Source organism: Cavia porcellus, unplaced genomic scaffold (assembly GCF_034190915.1).
Source record: "Cavia porcellus strain 051 isolate PalLab524CR breed Dunkin Hartley unplaced genomic scaffold, mCavPor4.1 scaffold_13, whole genome shotgun sequence".
NCBI classification, from domain to species: domain Eukaryota; kingdom Metazoa; phylum Chordata; class Mammalia; order Rodentia; family Caviidae; genus Cavia; species Cavia porcellus.
Genome location: NW_026947496.1, coordinates 30,780,274 through 30,804,202, shown reverse-complemented (window position 1 = coordinate 30,804,202; position 23,929 = coordinate 30,780,274). Strand labels below are relative to the sequence as shown.

Sequence of the window (23,929 nt, the reverse complement as noted above, 5' to 3'; positions counted from 1 at the left end):
GGCAGCATGATGGTTCTAGTGATTACCAGGGGAAGGTTACCACTATTCCACCTTTTTTGTTTTTTGTTTTTTGTTTTTTTTTTTTGAGACAGGGTCTCACTATGCAGTTCAGGCTGGCCTTGAGCTCACTTTGTAGCCCAGGCTGGTCTCGAACTCAGAATGATCCTCCTGCCTCAGCCTTATTCCACTTTATTTTGAGACAAGCTTTCTCTAGATTTCTCAGATTGGTCTTCAACTTGCAATCTTCCTGCCTAAGCCTCGAAAGTAGCTGGAATTACAGGCATGTGTCGCCACACTCAGCTGCATTTATTCGTTCATTTATTTTTTTCCAGGTGGCCTTGAACTCACTGTATAGGTTAGGCTGACTTTGGACTCACTGCAATCCTCCTGCCTCAGCCTGCCAAGTGCTAGAATTATAGACATGCACCACCACACCTGGCAGAGGATTATTTTTTTTAACATGATGTTAGACTGCTTACTAATTTTTCTTTAGTACCTATTTAGATGAATTATGTCCCCCCCAAATTCCTATGTTGAAGTCCCAATTCCATTAAACTTTGGAATGCAACCCTGAAGTAGAATGAGGTCCTCAGGGTGGGCCATAATATGATATGACTGGTTTCTTGGTAAGAGGAGATATGGACATACAGAGAGGGATGATGATATGAGAACACATGGAGAAGTCGGCATCGGTAAACCAAGGACAGAGGCCTCAGAAGGAACCAGCCCTGTTAACACCTGGATCGTAGACCTCAACCTCCAAGGCTGTGAGAAAGAAATTTCTATAGTTGAAGCCCCTACTATGGTTTGGATATGGCTGAGTGTCCCCAGCGACTGACATGTAGAGATTAAATCCCCGTTGGAAGGTATTTAAAAGACAGAAATTTAATTGAACTATAATGTTTACAGGTGGGGCTTTTGAGAGTTGACTAGGATTAAAATCATCAGGATAGAGCCCTCCTAACTGAAGATTTCTGGGGTGTTTGTTTGTTTTTTGTTTTTGGAGACAAAATCTTGCTAAATTGCTCAGGCTGGCTTTGAATTCATGATCCTTCTGTCTCAGTCTTCCAAGTACCTGACTTTAGAAGCATACTTCACTATACCTAGATATATCTGTGGTTTCCTAAGACAGCAGGGGCTGTGGTGTAGCTCAGCAGTAGAGTGGTTGCTACTCTATGCCGTGCCTTGGGTTCCATGCCCAGTACCACACACACACACACACACACACACACACACACACACACACACACTCCCTGTCTCCTGTCCTGGGATGCCCTGCACTACTTCAGGACCCTGCCAGCAAGAAGGCTACCACCAGATCTGGGCCCTGGGCCCTGGGTCAGAGCAGTGAGTCAAAGTAAACATTTTCTAAGCCGGCTGGAGGATCACTCGAGCCCAGAAATTTAAAAATAACCCTGGGCAACGTAGGAAGACTTCATCAAATATTAACAATTACTGCTGGGTGTGGTGGTGCATGCCTATAATTTCAGCACTTGATATGTTGAGTTAGGAGGATAGCTGAGAGTTTGAGACCAGCCTGGGCTACACGGTGAGACCTTGTCTCAAAACTAACTAAATAAATAAATAAAATAAACCTCTTCTTTGTAGAATTACCCAGCCTCAGATATTTCATATGGTAATGAAAACAAGATTAACATGTGTGGTCCGGGCTGGTCTTGAACTTGTTATATAGCCCAGACTGGCTTGAACTCATAGCAATCCTTCTGTTTCAACCTCCTGAGTGCTGGAATTACAAGTGTGCACCACCATGCCTGGTGATATTGTCAATCTCTCTCTCTCTTTCTGTGTCTTTCTGTCTCTCTGTCTCTCTCTGTCTCTCTCTCTCTTTCTCTCTGTCTCTCTCTCTCCCTGTCTCTCTCTCTCTCTGGCTCTCTCTCTGGCTCTCTCTCTCTCTCTCTCTCTCTCTCTCTCTCTGGCTCTCTCTCTGTCTCTCTGTCTCTCTCTCTCTCTCTGGGTACTGTGATTAGGACTGTGTACTTACCAGACAGGCATATCACGAGCCTGATTCTGCCAGTCTCGAGGGGCAAAACAAAAACATATTCCACTGTGGGAAGCTTGCATTTTCCAATAGTTCTTTTTTGAGACAGGATCTTGCTATACAGAGCTCAGGCTGCCCTCAAACTTGCATCACTCTTCCTGCTTCAGCATCCTGGGTATCACCATGTTTGACTCACAAAATACTAGTTTAATAAATGAAGCAGTTTTTTGGAAAAAATTAATAAAATATTCAGTTCCTAATTTAAGAAGAAAAATGCATAAATGTACAAAACAAGAAATGATGATTGCCATGGTAACATAAGTTTGTAATCCCAGCCTTCAAGAGGCTGAGGCAGGAGGGTTGCTGTGACTTCCAGGACAACCTGGGCTACATAGTAAGATCTTGTCTCAAAAAATAAAAGTAAACAAACAAAAGTAAAAGCCCTAAACAGGGCATGGTGGTGCACGTCTATAATCCCAGCTCTCAGGAGGTTGAGACAGGAAGATCACAGTAAATTTGAGGCCACCCTCAACCATACACTGGGCTCAGGGCCAGCCTGGACTACATAGGGAGACCCTGTCTCAAAAAACAAAAGCAAGCAAAATAAAAACCCAAACAAAACAAACTACCACCACCAACAACAACTACTACAAAAACAATAAAGAATGAAGGTGAAATAACTATTGGGAAGCAATCTGTAAACCCATAAGAAACTATTCTGCAAATCACAAAGCAAATAAGTTTTAAATGCTGATGCAACAGACACTTGTATAGGAAACTATACTTCACCAGAAGTTATAGATAGTTATAGATAGGAAACTTAAACAGGGTAATTTTTACAGAAGAGATAAAATTATCCAGGTGATTTCCCCACAAAATGAAGCAGATTTGGATGATTACACAGAAAATCATATCAAATCTTTAAAGGCCAGATAGGCACAATTACACATAAATTGTTTCAGAATATAAAAGCTGAAGAAAAATATTTTAGTTATTTTTATAAAGCCAGTATAATTGGTGGCTGTTCACTTTAAAGATAGCAGAAAACAGTTACAGATTGATAGCATCTGTGAACATTAAGGCTAAAGTTCTGAGCTGGGTATGAGGTTGTACATTTGTAATCTCAGTACTCAGGAGGCTGAGGCAGGATTACCATAAATTTGACACTGGCTTAGAGTATATAGTGAGTTCAAGGCCAGCCTGAACTACATAGCAAGACATGTCCTCCAAAAGCAAAAAAACCCCCAAAGAATTAGAAACAACAACAACAGAACAAAACAAATGAGAATTGATAGAATGATTTTTTTTCCTCTTTTTGAGACAAGGTCTTGCTATGCAGTTTAGGCTGGCCTTGGGCTCACTTTGTAGCCCAGGCTGGTCTCCATCTGCCTCAGCCTCCCAAGTGCTGGGATTACCAGAGTGTGTCACCATACCTGGCAGAATAATATTTTTTAAAAATCTGGTTTAGGACCCAAGATTTAGCTCAGCGGCATAAGTGCCTGCCTGGCAAGCAGAAGGTTCTGAGTTCAATCTCTGGTACCAAAAAAATAAAATAAAAATCTGGTTTATGGTTTTTTTTGTTTTTTGTTTTTTGTTTTTGTACAAGGGATTGAACTCACCATCTCACACTTAACAGGCAAGCACTTGAGCTAAATCTCAGGCCCATAGTGTTCTTTTATTTTCTAATTATTTTATTATTTTTAATCTTATTGTGCTTTAGTCACAGAGTAAACTTTTTGGTAACATGAGATTATTTGTGGCCACTAATCCATGTGTAACTAAGGAAGTCTCTTTTGTTTACTTTTGTTTTTCTATACAGAAGATCAAACCCAGGACCTTTATATTGAGCTACATTGTTAGCCATTTCTAAGATTTTAAATTTTGAAACAGGACATAGTGCTGCATGCCTATAATCCCAGCACTCAGGAGGCTGAGGCAGAATGATCACTGAGTTTGAGACCAGCCTAGACTACAAAGTGAGTGCAAGGCCAGTCTAAACTTCATAGTTTAACCATGTCTCAAAAAGAAAATAAAAAGATTTTTCATTTTGAGATGGGGTCTTGCTATGTCTCAGAATTGTCCATGCGACAGGATCCTCCTGTCTCAGCCTCCTGAAGTGCTGCAATTACAGGTGTGCACCCCACACCTATCAATGGTGCTTTTTACTTATGTTTTAATAATGGTACAAAATCTGAAAGTTACAAAAGCACAGGTATCCTTAAGTGACAACTACTTCCTTTCCCAGGTACACTATTTTTTGTGTGTCCTGTCACTAGACAGCTGCCTTTCTTCTGCTCAATTTGAATGGAAGTCACAAATTAGCAAAGTGCAGCTCCCCTGGTGTTAACAACCCCACTGCCTGAGGTTCCAGTGTCACAGCTCTCAGTAGCTCCTCAGCTGAAAGCAGAGCTCAACAAGCAGCTTTCAGAAGCCCATAGAGGAGCTTTCACTGCTCCTCTGAGGTTGCCTGCTGGCCTCTATCTGTCTTTTCCAAATGCTTCTGGCTGCTGCCTGTCTCTTATGTGCCACCGGTCCTGGCTGCTGTTCTTGGGAGCTCCTCAGTGTTGGCCTTAGCGACTCTTTTAATGCATTCTGTGCTGAACATGCTGCCTGAGATAGGAATCCTGAGTAGGTCTACAAGGCCATCCAAGCAAGGCTTTACGGGCCCCTGTGTGGCAGCACAGGGGCATAGTGCACAGGTGGCAGGCTCCTCCACTGACCCGAGAGGGTGTGAAGAGCCCTCCCTGCTTACACAGAGGAGGAGGAGGCCTTGTGCATGCAGTTTGTGCATTTCCTGGACCTGCTGGAGAATTTTTACAGTAATAAGGGTGGGGCAGGGTGGGGCCATCTGGGACAGTCCTGGGTTCAAGTCCAGTGCAGGGAAAGCAGATTTTCTCAGAGTGGCAGGAACAAGGTGGGTGTTGCAACCTAGAGGCCCCAGAGTCACCCAGGGGTGGTGGGAGACCCTGGGGAGGAAGGAAAGGAAGTGGGGGAGGGTGTGAGTCATTCTGGCTGTTGGGGAGGAGGGAAGGGTGGGCTCCATTCTCTTCTTTCACACTTCCAAAGACTTTCCATGACGATGTAGGTATGAATAGATGCACTGATACTTGTATTTTGACATCTTGCACACACACAGCAGGCATGCACTGAGTCCTGCCAGCCAGTGCCTGCAGCCTTTCTGAGGACAGTGTCTTCCACTGCCTGAGCGTACCTCTTTGTCTTACTGTTCTGAATACTGGCTATATTTCTGTGATTACAGTCAGTACTGTAGTAAGACCTTGTTATCTTTCCACAGATGTGTGGGAGTGTATCTGTTTAAATTCTTAGAAGTGACATCCCTATTAGAATAGTTGAAGTCCAAAACATAGATAAGACAAAGAAGGTGGAGCAACAAGGATTCTCATTCATTGCTGGTGGGAATCCAAAAAATACATCCTCTTTTAAAAATAAACACTGTAAAACCCAGCAATCACCACACTCATTGTTACTCATGCAAATGAATTGATATATCCACATAAAATCCTGCCGGGTATGGTGGTACATTTGGGAAGCTGAGGCAAAAGGATCGTGAGTTCAAGACCAGCCTGGGCAACTAATTCAGTGAGACTTTGTCTCAAAAAAACAAAACAAAAAACAAAAAACCCTCTGTACATAGATTTTATAGCAACTTCTTTCAAAGTTGCCAAAACTGGAAGCAATCAAGATGTTTTTCAGTAGGTGAATGAATAAACTATCTATAGTACAATGGACAAGGTAATAATATTCAGCAATATAGTGAAGTGTGTGTGTGTGTGTGCATCTGTGTGTATGTGTATGTGCATGTGTGTATGCATGTGTACAGTGCTGGGGGTTACACTCATGACACCTGCTAGCCTGATTCTACTACTAAGTCACACCTCCAGCCCCAGTGTGGAGGAATCCTAAACACAAATTGCTAAGGGGAAGAAGCCAGTCTGAAAAGGCTACTTTCTGTATAATTCCAACTATACAACATTCCCATTCCAGAAAGGACAACACTAGGCTACAAAAATAAGAGCGGTTGCCAAACGTTGGAGAGGGGAAAATGGACACAGCACAGAGGATTTTTAGGACAGTAAAATTACTCTTCATGGGGCTGGAGATATATAGCTCAGCAACACAAGGTCCTGAGTTTGGTTCCTGATACCAAAAACAAAGAAACAAACAAAAAACACCCTACTTTTCATGCTGCTATCATAAGGGACGTAATGGGCCAGGGATTTAGCTCAGTGGTGCAGCTCCTGCCTGACAAGCGTGGGATTCTGAGTTCCATGGCCAGTGCCAAATAAAAAAAAAAAAAATAAGCGATGTAAGATTCTATAATAATAGATATATTCATCTAACGCAAACTATGCAACACTGGCATATCTAGTGTGGAAAATGACACGAAACAAACAAAGGTGGTCTGTAATGTACACTCATGGACTTTGGGACATCTGGATATGTCAGTGTAGGCAGTGGATTTGTAACATGTGTGCCATCCTGGGTGGGATGCAGACAGTGTGTGGGCAGGGCACATTTTTTGTTTCAGGCCATGCAATTTTGCTCTGAACCAAAAGCTGCTATACAATACAATGTCTATAACATGAATCCTAGGAGATATTGCAAGACCAACAGACATAATCATATAAAGTTGTAACAGAAACACCAAGTACTTTCCACAAAAACTGCAACAATTCACACACTCATCAGCTTTGCCTTTTCTGTGTGTGTGTAGCTTTGCCTATTTTTATACCTCCTCTTCATCCAAAATGAAACCTTTCCATCTTTGCTAATCTGTTCAAGGGAGAAGATGTCACTTTGTGATCTTGTTTCATGTCTCTTGTTATAAATTAGAAAAACTCTTTTTTATTTTTTAATTGTTTGAGCCTTTAGGGAAGTGGCCATTGTATTTGTTTGTTTGTTTGTTTTGAGACAGGGTCTAGCTAGATAGTCTAGGCTGGACTTGAACTTGCTATGTATCCCAGCCTGGCCTTAAACTTGTGATACTTCTGCCTCAGTTTCCTGGGTACTGGGATTACAAGTATGTACTACCACTCTTGACTTTCATTTTGTTTTTTTCCTTTTTGATATACTTTTACATTAGGTCTGTGCATATCTCATTTTTAATTTACAATTATAATACAATTATCTAAAGTAACAATTATATAGTTATGGGGTATGTCTTGATACATGTACATTCTGTAAAATTATTATTGGGTAGTATCCTTCTAAAAATGACTTACCTAGTGGGCAAGATGGCACATGCCTTGGGAGGCTGAGGCAGGAGGATTGTCATGAGTTCAAGGCCAGCCTGGACTGCATAGTAAGATCTTGTCTCAAAAAACACCAAATAAATACAATGAGTCAGTGGACTACACAGTCCACTACACCACTCACCCACTACACGTGAGTTTAAGGCCAGGCTGAACTATATAATGAGAACCTATCTCAAAAAACAAACAAATAAGTCCTGTTAAATGAAATACAGTTGGCAAAACACAGCTGACACACACATCACAATCATTCTTGCATCTCTGAACACAAAGGGAAACTAGAATATGAGAAAAGTGACAAAGGTGTGACCCAGCAATCCTATTCCTGGGTACACATCCAAAGGAATTCAATTTACAGGAAGAGACATCTGTGCACCATGTTGACTACAGTACTAGCCACAACTGCCAGGATCAACAGTCTACCTGAGTGTCCAATATGGGTGAATGAAAATTATATATATTTCAAACTCTTGGGCTCAAGTGATTCTCCTGGCTCAGCCTCCCAAGTAACTTGGACTACAGATGTGTGTTAGCATGCCTGGTTTATGTTGTTTTTGAGTAAGTTTTCTAAAACTACCATAACAATGACCACCAACTGGGTCGCTTAAAACAGAAGTCTATTGTTTTAGGATCCGCGAGGTTAAAGGCCTGAAATCAAGATGTCAGCTTGGCTAAGCGCCCTCTAAACTCCACAAGGAGTTCTTCCTTGTCTTTTCTTGGCTTCTGATGAGCTGCTGGCAATCTTTGGTTCCTCCTTCTCTGCCCTCAGCAAGCACCACATGATGTTTTCCCTGTGTCTCTATCACCTAAGGACACTCTGATATGGGTCCATTTTAAGTTAATAATATCTGCAATTGCCCAGTTTCCAAATAAGAACTCATAATACCCTTTCCTTGAGCTTTTCTGAAAGATAGGAGGGAAAGTGTGAAAGCTAATGATGCTGAAGCCTTCATAATTATACTGACCTGCCCAAGGCTCTGCTGAGGGATAAAATTAGGAATCTAGCAGTTGAGTCACCAGAAGCTTCTGCCCAACCTCTTCCAAGAAATTTCCAAAACATGAAGGTCCCAAGTGAGCTCCTCACCTTTGCTGTTGTGTGCCTTATTTCAAGTGCTGTCCTACCTACCACAGGATGAGCTGCAGGCTTGAATTACAGGAAAAGAACTGTGCTAGGTAGGACTGATGATCCCCAGGTCATAGACTGAAAGCCAGGGATTCCCTCTTCCTCCTTGTAGAGCTCCTGTGCTCTGTGACCCACTCCTGTTGTCCACCTGACCCCCACCCTGCTGCCCTCTGGGTCCAGTAGGTAGAAATGTCCTGGCAGTAATCCAGTAATCACAACTGCTCTTAAATTCCCTCAGGAGATCCCTGTGGAGTTTGACACCTGTTGGTCACTAAGCCTATTAAGAACCTATTCACTTTGAATCTCTCGAAGAGAAGAAAAAAAAAAAAAAAAAAAAGAACCTATTCACTGAGGGCCAGCTTTAACACCTGAGTTATTCCCCACCACCATTGCCACTGAGAGCTCTATTTTATGAGAAAGATTTGAACGTCTGCTTGTTCTTTTGACATTAATATGCAACCCTTCCTTGTGTTTCTCTGATACTTTGTGCTATTAACCCACCTACTTCTAAGTTACTCATTTCTTTTTCAACACCCCTTAAAGTATTTCTTGCCCTTGTCAGAGGCCAAAGAACTTTGTCCTAATTGCTAGTGTCATGTTTCCTTCTTTCCCTCACTTTTTGTGTGTCATGACTCTACATGTTTCTTTAATTCTTTTACTAATATTCATTACCCACATCACTTTTTTGAAGAGTCATAGACAATTCTATGGAATTCTATGCTACTCAAACATTCCCCCATTTTTTTGAGATAGGATCTTTCAGTGTAGTTCAGGCTGACCTTGAGTTCACTAAATAGCCAAGGCTGGCCTCAAACTCGCAGTGATCTTCCTGCCTAAACCTCCCAAATACTGGGATTGCAGACATGTGCCACCACATGCAGCTCACATTCTTGCTTTGTATATTAATGTGGCTGGTCAAGCAGGAATTCTTTTAGACATGAGAAAGTTTATTAGAGATAGATATCTAGGACACACTCAAAGAATGGAGTGTGGGTGCTCAGAGAAATAAAACATAATACAGTTGAGACCTGGGAATCTTTTATGGGTTTGGGACAGTAGAAAGCTGTGATATTTGATAATCTGTAGTCTTAGTTTTGTCTCCTACCTCATGGGTGGGAGACAATGGCCTACACATAGTGGGATAATCGTGCATTTGAGATAGGAGATTGCAGTGTGGCAAATACTGGCTGGAGAGGTTGTCTGCCCTGTCAACTATAAGATCAGGGACACATGTACAAAACAGTTCCCAAAGTCCTGCATGTGAACTTCTTGTCTTTTTCTTGTCTTTTTCTTTTTTTATCGGTACCAGGGATTGAACTCCGGACCACACACTCGCAAGGCAAGCACTCACGCCACTGAGCTAAATCCCCAGCATGCATGTGAACTTCTAAAAATTCCAGCAGGCTTTCAATAGGAATGCCTAGACTTGACATCAGCCTGAGGAATGAAAGCCCAGCACCACCTTTCAGGACCCAGATGTAGATGTTCTTGTGGGTTTTCTCAAGATTTGGACAATATAAAAATAAGGCAGCCATGAGAAGCTGGGGATATGCAGATTTGTGCAATAACCCACACTATGCTTTCCAGATGCAATATGTTCTTTCTCTCTTTATTTTCTTTTTTTTTCTTTCCTTTTTTTAAGATGGATTTTTTTTTAGTGCATCTTAGATCTCTAATCAATCTTCTCATATCTCTTTTACTACTGCTATAATGGGAATGGGTCTGAAGTCCCTGAGGCTGAGGCTGAAGTAAGGAATTTAACCCGCCCCTTTAAAAGAAACATACAACCTGGTGTGGTGGCTCACTATGCAGTTCAGGCTGGTCTTGAGTACACTTTGTAGCTCAGGCTGGTCTCAAACTCACAACGTTTTCCTTGTCTCAGCCTCCCAAGTGCTAGGATTACAGGTGTGTGCCAACACGCCTGGCTCTTTTCTCCCCTTTTTTCTTTTAGTTTTTTCAGCCATGCTCTTGCTACCTATGTAGTTCATGTATCTTTGAACTCACTATGTAGCCCAGCCTGAGCTTGAACTGGAAGTGAGCTTTCGGCCTCAACCTCTCGAGTGCTGGTATTATAGGCATGTGCCACCACACCAGGTTGTATATTTCTTTTAAAGGGGTGGGTTAAATTCCTTATTTCAGCCTCAGCCTCAGGGACTTCAGACCCATTCCCATGATAGCATAGTAAAAGAGAGATGAGAAGATTAATTAGAGATCTAAGATGCACTCAAAGAATGAATGATAGATGCTCAGAGAAATGAGACATTCATGATACTTTTTAAGCCTGGCATTTTTGTTAGGGATAATTATTTTTCAGATTGTTTCCCTAATTGGTAAATGAAAGGTTCTTGCCCTAGTATAAAGTAATGTACAATTATGGCGGTGGTCTAACATGGCGGAAGCCCAATGCAAGACCACTTACCACTTCTTCCTTTTTCAGCCCTAATTGCAACTCCCTTTCCTGTTTGCACACAAAAAAAATTCCAATCAGTTCCTCACATATCATCAATATCAACTCCATGTACCACTTCCAATCAGAGGTCATATAACCCTCTGCCTCTCTGTATACAATCTTAGGAGACAGCCCAGCTGCCATGGGTTATGTGCTCCTTCATACGTCCTCAATAAACCTGTTCTTTTCTTTTTTTACTTTTTGCTTCTCTATTACGCCAGAAAATGCTTAACAGTAAATGACATACATTTTGTATTATTCTTATAATTGGCTCTTGGCCTCAGACTCTCAGCAATCCTTTCTCAGCCTTCCCGTGCAGGCATCATAATAAGCATATGCCACTGAGATAAAAGATAAGGTGTGACTTAGACTAACTGGGAAGAGAGGTGTGGCAGATCCTCGAATCTATGCAGAGCCAACTCTCACCCCCGGATCCCCATATATAGAAGTTTTCACAGATTCCCATTGTTATAGGCAGCTGAGCCAGTTATAAACATTATAGACAGACAGGGGTAGGCCCTCAAAGAACCTGACACAGAGGACTAGATGACTGATGATCTTGGAGGAGACACACACCTTTTGCTGCTGGCCAGATCTCAAAACAAGACACACACCTCTTGCTGTGGGCCAGATCTCAAGACAAATGCAAGCATATCCTTAAGTATAATCCTTAAGGATTAAATCTGGATCACCTTGAGAAACCAAGAGTCACAACCCCAATCCCCTGAAGGAAGAGTCACTGATCCATAAAGAATGCTTGCTTTCTACATGACTCACTTCCCCATTTGTCCCTGATTTGGTCAATTTTACCTGAGCAATTAATATTATTGGTTGACCACAGTTCTCACTTTATGCCCACTTTGCAAATTCCCATTTCCCCCCACCTTTGAGCCTTCTAATCTCATGATTTTGCTTTGTAAAAGTCCTACAGAGTCCTTGGTAACCCGATTGGGACCCCTACTGTCTCTCTTCAGACAGGAGATTTCTCTCAATAAATATATTCTTCACCTCCGTTGTGCCTAAAATTCATTCTTTGACTTTAGAGAACACGAGCTCATTCTGGACATAGTAGTAGGCCGGGAGTTTCATTCCCCTATATCACCACGAGGTGTGGACAGCACAAGAAGACGTCATGAAGAGCTTGCTACTGTGGCTTTCCTCATGGTAGTTTGCCCTGTGTTCCTCGGGGTGTACTTTTTCCTTCTTTTATTTGGCCCAAGTTCACGCTACAGAACCAGTTTCGCCCTTACCTTTCACCTTTACTTCAAATAAACTTTGTCATTGTTTTTGCTTGTCTTATTCAGTTCTTTTTTTGAGACAAAAAAATCCTGGAAACCAATGGGTGAGCGCCTCAAAGTGTGATAATGTTTATTAAAAGATTAGTTATTAAAAGATTAGCCAGTCACATCATCACTGACCGGGCGCAGCCCCAATGAAACAGGAGACGCTCTTGTGGACGACAGTTAACTGCTACTTTATTCATGCGGGCTCTGGTTTATATATTTGGCCGTGACCAATCACAGGCTGCCACGAGGAAGCAGGGCGGGAATGGGACCCAGGCTCTGGCTACTATATCCAGCTGTGGCCAATCAGGAGTTGCCACAGAGTACCAGTGAGCACGAAGTGCCCACGGGTTGGCTAATTTAAAGAGGGACCTAGCGCATTGCAGAAGCTGGCATGGTCCTTAGTCCCGGGTGGGGTATGGTATGTTGAGCGCCTGCGCCCAACACATCACAGTAGGGTTTTGTTTTATTTTTTTTTTTCTTTGTTTTTTGAGACAGCATCTCACTATATAGTTCCGGCTTCTCTGGAAGTCATTATATGTAGCCTAGACTGGCCTTAACTCAGAGATCCTCCTTCCTCAGCCATCTCAGTCTGGGCTACATAAAAAGTGAGCTCAAGGCTAAACTGTACTACATAACAAGATCCTGTTTCAAAGCAAAGCAAAACAAAAACAACAAACCCAAAAAAGAAAACTCAGATTAAATTTAAAAGTCACTCTCTCTTCTGGCCTTAGGACGGCAGGTAGCAGAATCATGACACGGCTATGAGCAACTGTCTTCTTCAGAGGTCACCTCACAAACCTACCTCTAGAGAAACTGTCATCCACCCTCAAAACCTGGATTCTAGGTTTCTGTATTGGTGAGAAGAAGCAGGCAAAATTGTGGTTACAAGGGGAAGACCCCATTCCTTCTGAGTTTATAAGAATAGATTTTAGGGATGAGATGTGCATTTCCCACTTCAAAAGTCAGTGCAAGGCACAGGTGAGGTACTGGATTGGAAGCAAAGTTTAAGGAAATGCTACTGTGTCTCGATTACTAAGATAAGCCATACGAAGTTTATTTCCGCGACAGATTAAAAAATCAGAAAGAGGCTATGGAGGCCAAGAAAATTTCTCGGAGCCCACGAAACTCCGTCTCCTTCGTCCCAAGCTCATTTATTAGAGCCATTCGGTCCCCTCCCTGCGAGGACCCTAAATCTTCTCTGGTCTCAGGATAGTTTCAGGGCCTCACTCAGAGCAGTGACACTTCCCGTTGGCCAGGGCCACCCTTCGCCAGCCGCTCCGGCCCCAATGTCTTCCAGTAGTGCTTCTGCGCCCCTCCCAACGGCCCCTACCTGTGCGGAATGACCCAGGAATTGGTCGCACTACTACCCTACAGAGCAAGGTCTTCACCTAGCCCCACCTCCTCGGCCTGCGCGCGCTGCGCCTGCACGCTCAGCCAGTCCCTGGCGTGAGAAAAGTCCCAAATCTACACGCGGAAGGATGTCCGAGTGCGAAATACGGCCTGCCCGCCACACGCAGGCGCAGTCATTGTGTAGGGATCTTTGCAGTTAGCTGTCGGAAGGGGTCGCTCAGGGGCTCAGTCCGGTGCCCGCCCCGGGGTGGGCTGGGTGGAAGGGCGGGTCAGGAACACCAGTCTGATGGGGCTGGTGGGCGGCCGCAGGCGGAGAGGGACAGGCTGCGCGGTGTCCCCGCCCTGTGCCCGGGCCGGGCCGGGGGTGTCCTCGGTTGCGCGGCCCGCGGGCGGGTGAAGTGCTTGGGTTGGACGCGGCGCCATGCGCGGCCCGCCTGCCTGGCCGCTGCTGCTACTAGCGCGGCTGGGCCCGCACGCACGCACGTGGACGCCGTCGGGCCCTGTGTGGGCCACAGCCGCCCGGGCATGGACCCCGACTCCTCGTGCCCTTGTGACCCTGCCGGCGTGGATGGGCCTGCAGCCCGGGCTGCCGGGAGGCGTGAGCCTCTCGCGTGCCGTGGTGCGCTGGGCCGGGTCCCCTGTGACCCGCAGGTACGCAGCCCTGTCCCAACCGCGTCCCCAGCGTGCTGGGCTCCAGGGCGTCCCCGCGGCGGCGGCGGCCCGGACGAAGGCAGAGGTTGAGCGGCGCGCGCCGGCGGTGGACCCCGGGGATGACAGACAGACGCGCCCCGCAGCTGGGCGCTCAGAGGCTGGCAAGCTGCTGGCGCTCGTGCGCCCGGAGCGTGGGAGGCTGGCAGGTAAGGGAGCCGAGCCGCAGGGACATTGGGCAGCGGGGACGGGCAGCAGGTGTCCTCCGGATCGTGCCGGGCGATGACAGCATCTACTACTGTATTCCGTCCGCCCACCACCAATTTCATGGGATTGCCTGCGTTAGAGTATTGTTAAGAGTGAGCTGGAGTTCCCCTCGTTAAAACAACACCAAAAAACCAAACTATGCCTACCTTGTATTATGTGTTTGTGTTATTTGCAAAATATTGTGCACAGTAAAGGGACGTGGTCTGAACCCCTAGACTACAGGGCTATCACCTCTGTTTGGTGAGCATGGTGACACTCGGTCGGGACGGTCGGGACGGTGGCATGGACCCCCACCCGAGAAACCATAATACAATTGAATGATGATTGAGTAGCTTTTTAAAAGAATGAAAATAAAAGTTTTCTACAGCTCATTTTTGGCCACGAGTAGAGGGATTTTTATTTTCATTTTTTAAATTATTTATTTATTTTTGGTACCGGGGATCAAACTTGTGCTTGCCAGGCAGGCACTTATGCTGCTGAGCTAAATCCCGGCCCACATGGAAGAATTTTTAAACATAAGGGCCTGATAAATGCTAAAATTTTTTGAGGTTTTTCTAAATCGTCATTTTTTTCTTTAAATATGTGTTTAATCCAGTGGCCCATGTCTATAATCACAGCACACTGGGAGGCTGAAGCAAGGAGGGTCCCAAGTTGGAGGCCACCCCACCTGAACAATTTAGCAGTTTGGCCAGATTAGGTCTCAAGGCTGGGCATGTAACTCAGTGCAAAGACTGCAGGTTCAAAAAATGAGTTGAGCCCTTGTCATGCTGGTCAAAAGAAAATGGATAGTCCAATCTTGCTGGAGGGAAAGAAACATTAAGGAAATCATCATGACTGAATATAATATAACCCAGAGTCTCTGAGGTTACCTGTCAGACATTACTTGCTATAGAAAGTGCCCTCCTGGGGAGGGATGTGGGATTTGAGACAGGCATGCACTTTGAGGACAGGTTGGTGCCACCTTTCATCTGCTGCCTGCACAAATCTAGGGGTTGTCTTGATATACTTCATCCTAGGAGCTGGGCTACCTCATCAAAACGTTGGATGAGTGATTTGAGAAATCAGCCTGTGGTTGGCACATTGATTTTTTAAAACTTTTCGTTTATTTTTATTTTTTATTTTTGAGATAGGGTCTTTCTGTGTCATGGAGGCTGGCCTTGAACTGTACCCCTTCTAGCCCCACCCTGGAGTGCTGGGATCACAGGCACGCACCACCTTGCCTGGGTTTTTAACAGTGACAGAGTTTGTTTTTAGAAAGTAAAAGTGAAGAGTGGGGTTGAAATTGGCTTTGCAGAGTAAGATTGGGCCAAGTAAAAGGAGAAAAAGGGTAAAGGCAAAAATGAAAGTATACACTGCATCTGTGAAATGCAGCACAAGCCATCTTGGAAAGTTACAACATCCTGACTTTTTAAATAGAAAAATATACATGAGGAAATATGATCAAAATTCGTTTTTAGAGTTAATGGTTTCCTCAAAAATCTTTGTGCATTACATACAAAAGCACTCTGATTGTTGGTGTTTGTGGGGCCAAGAGAAAGTAGAATTGCAGCCATTGATTCATAACTGATCCTCCTGAGAGGATTTGGGCCTTGATACCCCTCAGACACAGCAGGCACAGAGCCATTGCTTGTGTCTTTAAAACAAGAGACCAGAAATACCAAGGTGAAGAGAATTCCAGTGTTTGTTAATTTCTAGAAAACACACAAATCTCTTTGCAAAATTGTAGTTTCATATTTGAATAACTAAAAATCCTTCCACCTACTTAGCAGTTTTCTAAGTAAGGGGGTATGCCCCCTGAACTATGTGGTTAGAAAGCTGTGATAGTAAGTAATTTGTGTCAGAACTTTGGAAAACAGGGCCTGTTTATGAAATGTGTGCAGGTGCTTGTCCATGGCAAGGCTAATGTGATCTATGTCCCTTTTGCTTCTTGACAGCTGCTTTCCTGCACTTGGTCTGCAGAGCTGTCTGGAGCTCTTTCGTGCTGGTAACTTCTTCCTCTTATCACTTTAGCCACAAGGACCCTCAGGAGATACAGGGCCCCCAGAAGGAGCTGGGTGTGCACTGACCAGATAGCAGGTATTTCATCAGCTTCCCTGTGCCAGATGATAGGGAGGCTGGGCTCTGCCCGCCCAGTAGGTGGGGGCCCTTGGGTTGCCATGTCCTGAGAATGTGACACCAGCCAGGAGAACTTTTGTGTGCTGTGCCTTGGCTCTGACATAGCTGGCAGGCAGGTCTCTGCTTGGGCTGTGGTGGCCCAGCATATACTCTCACGCTAGTGTCTGGTGCACCCCTGTGTGAAGGTCTCAGAGGGTGCCTCTTTCTCTTTGAATTACTGGTAAGGATTCATATGTTTTGAGATCATGACTATTCCCAGAACTTGACAACTGCTGAGTTGGGCTGTATTTCAGGAGGATTCCTTTGAGTAACTGCAAGGGATACAGTAAGCATACTGTAGTCCAGGGAGTGAGGAGAGGGGAGAGCTGCTGCTTCATGACACCTAGGACAAGGACAAGATGACAAGCCTTTTTTTTTTTCGGTCTTTTTGAGGCAGGGTCTCGCTATGCAGTCCAGGCTGGCCTTGTGCTCACTTTGTAGCTTAGGCTGGTCTCGAACTGGCAATAATCCTCCTGCCTCAGCCTCCTGAGTGCTGGGATTACAGGCGTGAGCCACCATACCTGGCTAAAACTTTGTCTTTTTTTTTTTTTGTACCCTGGATTGAACTCACAACCTCGTGCTTGACAGGCAGGCACTTATGCCACAGAGCTAAATCCCCAGCTTTTAGCCTTTTTGAGTATTATTTTGAAACAGAATTCTCACTAAGTGGCTAAATTGCTCAAGCTGGCCTGGAACTTACAATCCTTCTGCCTCAGCCTTCTGTAGTTTGTGCATCACCATGCCCAGGATCGTTTCATACTTGAGTACCATGAGTATGAGTATAATGGAAGAATGAGTATAATGGGAGAATGCTTGAGGATATGTCAGAAATTGACAGAGCAAGTGGGCTGTGGTCTAGTGCGGGGAGCAAGCAAGCAACTCAGCCATGGGAAAAAGGTGGAGACAAATGTGAGAAGAATTATCATGCACTGAGCATGTGCCGGGCTGGGGATAGAACCTGAAATATGAGATGAGACTATTCATTCATATTAGAAAGCAGTGACACATAGCCAAAACGGGATTATAAGAATCCAAGTAACTACCTGGGTAGATAGATCTGGTAGCACATTTACAATCCCAGGGAGTCTGCTGAAGGAAGATCAAAAGTTGAAGACCAACCTGGGCAACTTACTAAAGCCTTGTTTCAAAATAAAAAAAAAAACAAAGTTAGCTAGAGCTGTAGCTCAATATTCTCATGGTTTAATCCCCAGTACCATTAAAAAAAGGAAAGAACCCAAGTAACCAAAAGTTAGAAAAATCTTTTATTTTACTTCCATTCAGTGTGTAAGAGAACAAGCTGTCAATATAGGTTTTTTTTTTTCCGGTATTGGGGATCAAACTCATGACCTCATGCCTACCAGATAAGTGCTTATGCCACTGAGCTAAATCCTGGGCCTTAGCTTTTTTTTTTTTTTTAAACTGAGTGTGGTACATGATTGTAGTCACAGTTACTTGAGAGACTGAGGCAGGAGGACTGCTTAAATCTTGCAGTTTGAGGCCAACCTGAGCAATGTAGTGAGACTGGATCACAAAACACACATTTGAGTTAACTTTTTTTTTGGTACCGGGGATCAAACTCACGACCTTGTGCTTGCCAGGCATGCGCTTGTGCCGCTGAGCTAAATTCCCAGCTTGAGTTAACTTCTTATAGATATATTTAAATATTCATAATGGTAATATTTATCACAGGGAATTTGTATCTGTACGTATTGTTTTTCCCATTTCCCTCCTCCTCTTCAAATCCTCTTCCTGTCCTTATTTACAAAAGATTTGTTTCCATTTTTTCCTTCTGTTTTATTTTCTTGTCCCTTCTTTCATTTCTCCCTCTCTGTCTTGCTCCACTTCAACTTTACACATTTTCTTCCCATTTACCAATATCTATTATACATTTTGGTCCTTATTTACACTTGCAGTTTTTCACACCAGAGAAGCAGTGCAATACTTACACATGTGTGTCCAATTTATTTCACTTAAGAGTATGGTCTCAGGTTGTATCCATTTAGCTAGAAACATCTGAAACTTATCCTTCTTTATGGGAGAGTAGTACTCCATTGTATAAAAACACCACATCTTAAATATCCATTCATTGTTGAATGGACATTTGGGCTCTTTCCAAGATTTAGCAATTACAAAATGTGCTGCTATAAACATGGGTGGGCATTATATGTCTGTGGTGTGATGCTTTTAATTCTTTCAGGAAGATACCAGGAAGCAGAATAGCTGGGTTGAATGGAACTTCTGGTTTTTGTTTTTTAAGGAATCTCCACAATGTTTTCCACAGTGGTTGTATGGGTCCACATTCCCACAAACAGTGAAGGATCCCTTTTTCTCCACAGCCCAACCTAGCATTTATTATTTGTTGATTTTTTTCATAGTAGCCATTCTTCCAGGAGTGAACTAGAATCTCAGCATTATTTTAATTAGTGTCTCTTAAATGACCAGTGATGTTGAACATTTTTTCATACCTATATTTGCTATTTCTGTTTTTCTTTTCTTTTCTTTTCTTTTTTTTCAGTAGGGATCGAACTCATGACCATTAAGCTTGCCAGGCAGGCACTGTGCTGCTGAGCTATATCTCCAGCAATGCCCATTTTTGGATTGGGTCTTTAAATTTGGAGGACATGATTTTTTTTTTCCAGTTCTTTATATAATCTAGATAGTAATCCTTTGTCTGAGGAACAAATGGCCAACATTCTTACACTGTGTGTTGTCTCTTCACCCTGTTGGGTGTTCTATTGTGCGAAAGAAGGCTTTTTAATAAGATGAAATCCCAGTTGTGCCATTTCCTGTCAGGTTGGGTTATCTTTTTTTTTTTTTTTTTTTCTTTTGAGATAGGGTCTCACTATGTAGTGCAGGCTGGCCTTGAACTCTTGGTGTTCCTCCAGGCTCGGCCTCCCAAGTAAGTACTAGGACTATAGGCAGGTGCCATCATGTGTAGTGGATTATTGTCACAAAGTCTTTACCTACACCAATGTCTTCAAGAGTTCTACCTATTCTATCTACCAGCAGATTTAGTGTTTCTGTTTTAATATTTAGATCCTTAATCTATTTCAATTTTAGTTTACTGCATAGTGAAAAATAGGGGTCTAGTTTTAGTCTTCAGGATGAGGAAAGCCTGTTTTTCCAGCTTCATTTATTAAAGAGAATATCTTTCTTCTGGTGAAGGTGTTTGACTTCTTTGTCAAAGATGAGGTGTCTGAGTTGTTTAGAATTGTTTCTGCATCTTCTAATCTGTTCCACTGATCCTTGTTATTTGTTTTTTTTTTTTTTTTTTTTTTTTTTGCTAGTGCCATGCTTTTTAATCATATTAGCTCTGTAGTATAATTTCAAGTTAGGGACTATGTTGCCCCTTGCCTTGCCTTTGTTGCCCAGAATTGCTTTCACTGTTTTAGGTCTCTTTTGGTTTCAGATGAATTTTAGGATTGTTTTCTCTAATCCTGTGAGATATTGTATTGGTGTTTTTGATCGACATTGCATTAAATCTGCATAACAATTTTGGAAGTATGATCATTTTCACTATATTGGCTCTTCCTACCCAAGAATAAGAGGTATCTTTCCATTTTCTTGTTACCTCTTCACTCTCCTTTTGCAGAGTATTGTAGTTTTCAATGTAAAGATCTTTTACTTCTTTCTTTAGATTGATTCCTAGATATTTCATGTTTTTGGATGTTATTGTGAAAGGTGTTGTTTGCCTAATTTCTCTCTTGGTGAGTTTGTTATTTCTATGCAGGAATGCTGTTGATTTTTGAGTACTTACTTCGTATCCAGCTACACTAATGAATTTTTTTATTAAATCTAGAAGTCTCTTGGTGGAGTTTTTGGAGCCTTCTATTTAGAATATCTTGTCATCTGCAAATAAATAATGATAATTTTAACTTTTTCCTCTCCTATCCTTATTGCTTTTATTTCCTTCTTTAATTGCTCTGACTAATGTTTCAAGAACTATATTGAATAAGAGTGGTGATAGTGGACATCCTTATCTTGTTCTTCATTTTAGAGTGACAGTTTTCAGTTTTTGTCCATTTAATATGATGTTGGCTGTTTGTCATAAATGACTTTTATTAGATTGAGATAAAGACCATCTATTTCAGTTTTCTGTAGAGTTTTTATCATGAATGGGTGTTGGACTTTGTCAAATACTTTTCCTGCATTTATTGAGGTGATCATATGGTTTTTGTCTTTGACTCTGTTAATGTGGTATATTACTTTTATTAATTTGCATATATATGTTGAACCATCCCTGCATCCCTGACATGTATCCTGCTTGATCGTGTTATATAATCTTCTTGATGATTTGCAGCATTCTGTTACCAGTATCTTATTAAGAATTTTTATATCTGTGTTCATTAGGAATATTGGCCTGTGGTGGTTTTTTTGGTTGGCTCTTTCTCTGGTTTTGGTGTCAGGGTAATGCTTCCTTCCAGGAATGAACTTGGGAATATTGCTTCTCTTTAAATTTCACTAAAGAGTTTAAGAAGTAGTGGCATTATGTCTTTACTAAATTTCTTTTTTTTTTTGGTACCGGGGATCGAACTCATGACCGCACACTTTCAAGACAGGTGCTTGTGTCACTGAGCTAAATCCTCAGCCCTTTCACTAAATTTCTTATAGAATTTAGCAGTGAGTCTGTCAGGGCCTGGGCTTTTCTTTTTTGATAGGTTTTTAGTTACATTTTCAATTTTGTTGACTGATAGATATTGGTTTATTTAGAATTTTTATATCTTGATTCAGCTTTGGAGGATTCATGTATACCTAAGAATCTGTCCATTTTCCATCTTATTAGACTAAGGTTCTCAAAGTAGGTATTGATGATCTTTTGGATTTTTTCAGGCCCTATTTTGATTGCCCGGATTTGAGTCTTTACTTTTTTGATACAGTTGGCTAAAGGTTTGTCAATTTTATGTTATTATTTTAATTTTAAAGAGAATAAAACCTAACAAAATAAAACACAGTAAAGCCAATAAAAACAAAACAGTGTAAATGGTACAGAACTTCAAAACAGAATAATAGTAAATCAACAATGGCTACCATAATATATCTTGTTATTTCACATTAGTTGTCCATACCATCAGACATAGTAAAATCAAATAAAACCGAATAAAACCAACTGAAACATAACAGTACAATACAATACAGAACGAAACAATAAATTGGAACAAACCAAAGCAGAGCAATATTGGATTTCAAAAACAAGACAGAAATCCTCCATATTTGCTTTATCACAAACTGTCATCCTCCTATTAGATGCTTGTTGACTTGAGGCCTATAGAGGCAATCAAACAATACATTTAGTTTTCGTACCTCAGTTGCTATCAACTCAGCCTGTCCTTCAGACCAGTAGGTTGCTTCCATAGGGGAGTGGGTGGTTCTTGATTCTCAGCCCATGTGCTGGTCAGCTTATGGGAAGGGCAAACTGGCTTTTTTATCATGAGATAATTCTGATTCCTCTGAATTTTCTTGAGCATGTTCTATGACATGGTATGTGGTCTATTTTGGAGAATGTCACATGTGCACCCAAGAAGAATGTGTATTCTGTTGTTGTGGGGTGGAATGTTGTAGATACCTACTAAGTCCGTTTGTTCAGGAGTTTGGTTTAGTTCTGATATTTCTTTTTTTTCTTTCTTTCTTTCTTTTTTTTTTTTTTTGTTACCAGGGAACAAACTCATGACCTCACGTTTGCCAGGCAGGTGCTTACACCATTGAGCTAAATTCCTGGCCCAGTTCTGATATTTCTTTGTTGATTTTTTTGCCTAGTTGATCTGTTTGTGACAGTGGGGTATTTTTATGATTGAATTAGTGAGTATTTGATTTTTCATGTCCATTAATCTTTGTTTTATATAGTTGGGTCTGCCGCGGTATTTATTGCATATGTATTTATGATTGTTTTCTCTTGGATTGTTCCTTTTTTTTTTTATTTTGAAAGTATGCAACAGAACAAGTCAGAATAAAGCCAACTAAGATGGTACAGTGAAATTGGTACAGAACTTCACAGCAAGTTACTGGGATAACAGTAATAGGTATCACAGTATATTTTGTTATCTTTATAATAGTTGTTCTTTCTTTTTTTTTTTTTTTTTTTTTTTTTTTGTCTTTTTCATTTTTATCGGTTACCGGGGATCGAACTCACGACCACCTGCTTGCAAGGCAGGTGCTTATGCCGCTGAGCTAAACCCCCAGCCCCTCTTTCAATCACCTTTAGGAAATCACTGCTCAGAGCTCTCCAAGTGTAGCTGACATATGGGCTTTGAATATGTTTTTTTTTTTTTTTTTTTTATTGGTACCGGGGATTGAACTCAGGACTGCCTGCTTGCAAGGCAGGCGCTTATGCCTCTGAGCTAAATCCCCAGCCCCCGGGCTTTGAATATGTTGCAAGATCCTGCCTTTTCAGTTTACCAGGGATGAGAAGGTGCAGCTCTGTTGATGAAATGCATGGCTTTTTGGCCCTGGCCTATAGTATTTTTTGTGACCCTTAGGTAATCTCAGTCCTGGCATACCAGGAAAAATGAATGATTCAAACAGTCATTTCACTTGGCTAAAGTAGTGCAATCAGCACTAACAATAGCATCAAACAGCCATCTTCTAAATGGCAAACTGTGATAAATTTAACTTTCCACCTTTAACTTATGAACTAGATTTGTGATTGTATAACACAATCTAAAACAAACCAGAAAATTGTAAATAGTAAATATGCCCTCAGTATGGTGGTATTTTATCTTTAGGGGAGAAAATTTAAAAAGGATTAGTGGGCAGAAATAGAGAAATAGAAAAAGAGGAAGTGATTAGAAGCAAGGCTGGGGGAAGATTATGTAAACTTGGGGAAACTGGTGAAGAAGACAAGAGGGAAAGAGAGAAGGAAGAAATAAAAAGAAATAGAACAAGAACAACAAAAACTAGAAATAATGGTCACATAAAAACAAGAACAATCAATGAAGAAAAAAAGGAAAGCAAAAATAAAATAAAAAGAAGGAAAACAATGTCCACTTCACAGTGTGTTTCTGCTGTCACTGGTAAATAAAGTGGGCAGACAGATCCATGTTAATTAACCCCAGCAAGCCAGGTATACATTTATGGCAGGGCAGTGAGCAACCCCAGCAAGCTTGCACCTTTAGTTCTACTGAAGTTCATTCAGGCTGACTGATTTCTGGCTGTGAGACTGAAACCTGTATTCACTCAGCCTGTAATACTCTGTATGCCTCCTGCTGGCTTGCATTTGGCTCCATGACCACCTGCTGATTTGAATTTAGTTCTACCATACCCTGACACTAGGACCTATGAGATAGAACTCACAGCTAGTCTTGAGTTCTGAGTTTAGTTGCCCCTCCCTATAATAGTTACAGGCCAATCATCCTCTCCTGGGGGGATGTCAACTCAGATAACTAA

General features: G+C 42.2%; 1 protein-coding gene across 2 annotated transcripts in view; it reads left to right on the top strand.

Annotated features, from left to right (window-relative positions):
- The first annotated feature begins 13,689 nt into the window (after positions 1-13,689).
- Abcb10 (ATP binding cassette subfamily B member 10) overlaps positions 13,690-23,929 on the top strand; it is a 45,628-nt gene continuing 35,388 nt past the window's right edge. Inside the window, exon 1 of one of the 2 annotated variants that reach the window (XM_063260017.1) lies at positions 13,690-14,337. In XM_063260017.1, coding sequence (XP_063116087.1) covers positions 13,902-14,337 — 436 coding nt within the window. In that variant the 5' untranslated portion in view covers positions 13,690-13,901. The remainder of the gene's footprint in view (positions 14,338-23,929) is intronic. The other variant, XM_003473485.5, reaches the window with a different exon arrangement.